A 6,000-nucleotide genomic window follows, 5' to 3' on the forward strand; every position below is an offset into this window, starting at 1 on the left:
GAGGGTAGAGCTAGGATTCAGAGTCATCTTTGCTCTGTGTTTGCAAGGGCCCTAGCGCATCTAATCTGCAAATTTGCTGAGGGTGCACTCCATCCCATCGTCCGGATCTCTGATGAAGATATTGAACAAAACCAGCCATAGGACCAACCCCTGGGGCACTCCGCTTGATTACTGGCTGCCAACTAGACACTGACCCGTTGATCGCTCCTGTCTGAGCCCATCAATTCAGCCAGTTTCTATCCACCTGACAATCTGTTCATTCATCCTATACTTCCGTAGCTTTCCTAGTTTCATAGTTAGTAGGGTCAGAAGGGACCTGAGCAGATCATCGAGCCTGACCCCCTGCCATGGCAGGAAAGAGCACTGGGGTCAAACGACCCCAGCAAGGTGATTGTCAAGCCTTGTCTTAAAGACCCCCAGGGTAGGAGCCAGCACCACTTCGCTTGGAAGTTGGTTCCAGATCCTGACAGTGAAGTTGCGCCTCCTGATGTCTAGTCTGAATCTCCCCTCTGCCAGCTTGTGACCTTTATTCACTCCTGTTCGTGCTCGGGGGAACAGGGACTCCCCCAGTGCCTGCTGGTCCCCTCTGACTGGTTTGTAACAGGCCACTAGATCCCTGTCAGCCTTCTCTTGTGGAGGCTGAACAGGTTCAGGTCCCGTAGCCTCTCCTCGTAGGGCCTGCCCTGCTGCCCCTGACCATGCGAGTGGCCCTCCTCTGGACCCTCTCCATGCTGTCCACGTCCCTCCTGAAGTGCGGCGCCCAGAACTGGACACAGTACTCCAGCTGCGGCCTGACCGGTGCATAGAGGGGGAGGATCACCTCCTTGGACCTGCTCGAGATGCATCTGTGGATGCACGACAAGGTGCGGTTGGCCTTCCTGACCGCGTCCCCACACTGCCGGCCCATGTTCATCTTGGCATCAATGATGACTCCAAGATCCTTTTCTGCCTCTGCTCTGACAAGAAGGAAGTTCCCCAGCCTGTAGGTATGGTGCTGGTTCTTCCTCCCCCAGGAGCATCACTTTGCACTTGTCAGTGTTGAATCCCATCCTGTTCTTGTCTGCCCACCCATGTAACCTGTCTAGGTCTGATTGCAGCCTATTCCCCCCCGTCTAGTGTGCCCACGTCCCCTCACATCTTAGTGTCATCAGCAAATTTAAGCAGGGTGCTTTTTACCCCCTCATCCAAGTCACTGACGAAGATGTTGAACAGCGCGGGCCCGAGGACTGAGCCCTGGGGGACCCCGCTGCCCACATCCCTCCAGGTTGAAAATGACCTGTCCACCACCGCTCTCTGGGTGCGGCCCTCCAGCCAGTTGGCGACACATCTGACTGTGTGGGTGTCGACCCCACAGTCCCCGGGTTTTTTAATGAGAACGGGGTGAGAGACCATGTCGAAGGCCTTCCGAACATCCAGAAAGACGATATCCTCTGCTACCACTGCTGTGTCTAAGGATTTGGTGACCTGGTTGTAGAAGGCCACCAGCTTGGTCTGACAGGACCTGCCACTAATGAACCCATGTTGGTGGCCCCTAAGCATAATCTCCCCCCCGGCCCCTTGTAGACATGCGCCAGAATAATTTTCTCAAAAAGCTTCCCCAGGATCGAGGTAAGACTGACTGGCCTATAGTTTTCCAGGTCCTCCTCCTCCCCTTTTGGAAGATGGGAACCACATTGGCCTTCTCCCAATCCTCTGGCACCACACCAGAGCACCACGAGTGCCCGTACAGCCATGCCAGGGGTCCTACAATGACCGCAGCCAATTCCCTCAGCACTCCTATGAAAATGTTGTGGGAGATTGTATCAGAATCCTTGCTAAAGTCAAAGGATGTCACATCCACTGCTGTCCTTACATCCACTGATTATTTTTCCATAGTCAAGAAATGAGTGAAAACTAAGAGATGGTCTTGAACACAACAAGGGGTGCCTTGAGCCTGAAGAGATTGAGGACCACTGCCTTTGATCTTTTTATGCCTTTTGTGTTACATTGGAGAACTCCCCTCCATCCAATATCTCTTCTATACGTAGATTTTCAGGGCCCCTGAAAGAAGGCTTCAAGTGAAAAATAATCCTGGTTAAAAGGGAGATGGAAACACAAGGAGAGAAATTATTAGTGATGATGCAGAAAAAGGCAGTCAGAAGCAGTCAATAAAGTTTGTGTTCTGTATTTGGAAGAAGCAGGATACTGTATTACACACTAGTAAGGAATTCTATGTCAGCTGGTAAAGTTAAGTATTTTTAAATAAACAGGACTGATGAATTGGCTCCAAGAGTTTTAAAAGAATTGCCTGAGGAGTCTCCTGAGCCTCTAACACTGATTTTTCTTACCATATTTAGGAAAATGAGGGAGGATCTAAAAAAAATGGCGACGAGAATATGGTGCCAGTGTTTAGAAAAAGAGTGTAGGGTATGATGTGGCATACTCTGGAATTGGCTAGCCTGGTGTCATTCCTGGGCAGCACATGATTAGGCTGATATGAGACAGGCAGTAAAAATTAAATAAAGCAACAAGGCAGGGCAGTCACGGTGTTGTGGAGAAACGTTCTTGTCAAACAAGTTTAACAGCATGGTTCAGTGAAGTTACAAAGTTTGGTTGTTAAAGGTAATTGGTGTAATAAACTTTTGACCTGCATGACATTGTGATTTAAGAAAAAAAAAATTAGAAAATTGATATGGCCCATCATAAATGATTAAACGGTAGCCATGTGCTAGGTCTTGGGAAGTTATTGTAGGTGTGCGTTGTCATCTATTGGTGATGTCCCACAGAGAGCTGTTCTTAGTCCAGTGGTTCTTAAATAACTATCTATGGTCTGGAGAAAAATACGAGCTCGTGCCTGTAAAATTGACCAGAAAGAATTGGTTGAGTGGTAAGTTGTTGTGATGTGTAAATGAGACGGGTCCGCTGTTCTGTAGAGTGGGCGCATTCAGCCAGTGTGTGTTTTCAACACGGCTAAATGCAAAGTCATGCATTGGTGAGAGAGAATGTAGGTCCCATGTTGGACATAGGAGACTGTCCTGGAGGCAGGACTCGTTAGGGACTGGTGTCTCACTGCCTAGAGGTAGCTACTGCTTGGGCGCAGAGGGAAGAGGGTGAACACGTAGGAGTGTATGCAGTGAGTGGAGGGAGGGTGTGTGGTGTCAATGCACTACAGTGTTGGCAAGACCAGTCCTGTCTCTACACTCTGCTCTGTTTCCGCATTTTAAAAGGGCGTTGATGAAGCAGAGCAGGTCAGAGAAGAGCCAAGGGCATGATTCAGGATCTGTACCGACCTGCCTTAGGGCAGGAAGCTAAAGCAGCTACACTTAGCTTACTGAGGAGGTAGAGCATGGGGCTGATTGCTGTCTCAGCACCCACAGCTGTGAGCAGCCTGCTCTGGATCCCCAGCCATAGGCTGAGCAAGCTCCACGGGCGGACGCTGACTTGGACACGTTGCTGTAGGAGTGAGGGGCTGCGCTTACACTGGGGCTGTTAGCTGGCAGAATAAGGGACCATGGGACACGGCTCTCCAGCGTTGGCAGTCCTATGCCGAGCACAGAGGTCTGTCTGCGGGACCCTTTGCTTGGACAAAAGCAGCAGGCTTGCAAACGTGGGGCACGGTCCCCCAGTCAAGACCATGCAGGATCACGGCAGGCACTCCTGACCTGAGCCCCAGCTGCATGTGTGGTGCCGTGGATGCCCTGAATCTGCGGCCTGGCCCAGGCTCACGCAGCAGCAGAGAATCCATCCATTAAAGTTCTGCTCCTTGCGGGCAGCGGCAAGGGGAACCGTAAGGATGTGTCCAGGCATAGCGGATGCAGCCAGATCTTCCGCGAGCACTGCTGCAAAAGGCCCCAGCACCCATGGAAGGGGTCTCTGGCTGGGGCCTTCCTTCTCTGCCCCCCTCCGCCCCACCGAGTAGGTGCTGGGCCAGGAGCAGGGAGGATGACGAGGGCACCTCCTCAGCTGCCCTTCAGAGCCGCAGGCAGAGCCCTGTGGCCTGGCCTCTTTCACGTGCTGCCGTCAGCAGCTGATGGGCCCTCTGAGACCAGCAATGAAGCTAGAGCCTCACTGACGAGGGCAGGGCCGTCCTATGCCACCTGCAACCATCACGGCTTGAGAGGTCTCTCAGCAAGCCTGGTGAGGCCAGAGAAGGCCGTGGCAGCCTGGACGCTCGGCGGGCCATTGCCCTGGTGTGTCCTAAGCATCCTGGGGCCAGACTGGTATGGGGCAGCTTTCTCACTCCGCTTTCTTCCTTCCAGGCTCCTGAGCAGCCTGAGCCTGAGGAAGCTGATGGCCGGACACAACCAGCTGCAGAGCCTGCCACCGCTGCTGGAACATGTTCCCCTGGAGGTGCTGGACCTCCAGCACAACCTGCTGGCCAGGCTCCCTGACAGGCTCTTCTCCAAGGCACTGAAGTGAGTGGGGGCAGCAGGCACCGTGGGGGGCAGGTGGAGGGGCGGTGTCCTGTGGCTGCCTCTCCCTTGGAGTACCATGGGCTGGGACTGTTTGCATGGCTGCCTCAGCCAGGTGCTGGGAGCTTTATTGCTGGTTATACGGGAGATAATAGGGTGGGTTTGTTTTACACGGCAATGATCCAGGAGTTCTGCAGGCACCAGGCTGGGGCTGAGGGAGCCCGCTGGCTCCCACACCCTAGCAGAGAAGGTGGCCCTGTCTGACTTGCCTGCCCATGCAGGAGTGCCTGGAGTTGGTGCCGATCCCCTCCGAGTCCTGTCTTCAAGGCCAGGTCCAAGGGAGGGAACAGGCTCTCTGGTGCCACAGCATCATCTCCTTGAGGAGACCTGTGCCAGAGGGGTGGTTGCAGTGGAAATGAGGCAACTGCCTGTGCAGGTGTGAGCTGTGGCCTTGTCAGGCCTCAGACCCCGGGCAGGGCTCAGCCGTGCAACGCTGCCCTGCCTGCCCGTTGCTGTCTCCACCTGGGCTCAGCAGAACCCAGCTGTTGCCGCCTCCTCACGGGGATGCTCCTCTCCCTGCAGAGCACCGTGTGCTTGTAACGGGCAGGTCAGTGGCAGAGCCCCGCAGCCTGAAGCTGGTGGGAGCTGCTCTCCGGCTCGCTACGGCCCCGTCCTTGTGTGGGGTCACTGTGGCTGTTGTCTCTGTGGGGGTTTGGATGGGCTCTAATGTGTCTGACCCTGCTGCCATTAGTCTCAGGTACCTGAACGTGTCGGCCAACAGCCTGGAGTCCCTGCCCTCGGCCAGTGCAGGCGAGGAGAGCCTGAGCCTGCTGCAGCTGCTGTACCTGACTAACAACAGCCTCACAGATCAGTGCATCCCTGTCCTGGTGGGGCATCCGAACCTGCGGATCCTGCATCTGGCCTACAACCAGCTGCACACCTTCCCCGCCAGGTCTGTGCACATGGTGGGATGGGTGTAGTGCTTGGCTGCCAGGGCTGGAGGCGGGGGCCAGGCTGGGCTCTCATGGGCAGAAGCCCTCATTCTGGCATGGTGATAGGCATCCCCCTCCCCGCCAGCTCCATTCGGGACCCTGAGGACAGTGCGGCAGCTGTGGTTCTGTAGCCCCAGTGCCTGCGATGAGCACGTGTGCAGGGGTGGCTGGGAGAGAGTTGTGCTGGTGCCTTCAGCGCGGCAGACAGAGGGGCCTGTGCTCTGTACCCCGTCTGGCTGATTTGCTGGATTCGCCTGGCCTCTCGTGACCATCGGGCTTCTGTGCAGAGCAGCTTAGTGCTTGCTCCCAGCCTGACCTGCTCGATGAGGGGATAGCAGGCTGCTGTGGCCTCTCATTCACGGCTGGTTTCCCAGGCCTGGGTTCACTGTGGTCTGTCTTCATAGTTTCATAGTTTCTAGGGTCGGAAGGGACCTGAACAGATCATCTAGTCCGACCCCCTGCCATGGGAGGAAAGTACTGGGGTCAAATGACCCCAGCAAGATGTGCATCTAACCTCCTCTTAAACACCCCCAGGGTAGGGGCCTGCACCACTTCTCTTGGAAGCTGGTTCCAGACCCTAGCCGCCCTGACCGTGAAGTCGCGCCTCCTGATGTCTA

The 6,000-nt window shown here is 55.0% G+C and overlaps 1 protein-coding gene across 1 annotated transcript in view; it reads left to right on the plus strand.

Annotated features, from left to right (window-relative positions):
* PHLPP2 (PH domain and leucine rich repeat protein phosphatase 2) overlaps positions 1–6,000 on the plus strand; it is a 34,740-nt gene that overhangs the window by 22,781 nt on the left and 5,959 nt on the right. Inside the window, exons 12-13 of the mRNA XM_019535464.1 lie at positions 4,239–4,394; positions 5,143–5,343. Of these exons, the coding sequence (XP_019391009.1) occupies positions 4,239–4,394; positions 5,143–5,343 (357 nt within the window). The remainder of the gene's footprint in view (positions 1–4,238; positions 4,395–5,142; positions 5,344–6,000) is intronic.

This window comes from Crocodylus porosus, unplaced genomic scaffold (genome assembly GCF_001723895.1).
Source record: "Crocodylus porosus isolate Cpor-Errol unplaced genomic scaffold, CroPor_comp1, whole genome shotgun sequence".
NCBI classification, from domain to species: Eukaryota; Metazoa; Chordata; order Crocodylia; family Crocodylidae; genus Crocodylus; species Crocodylus porosus.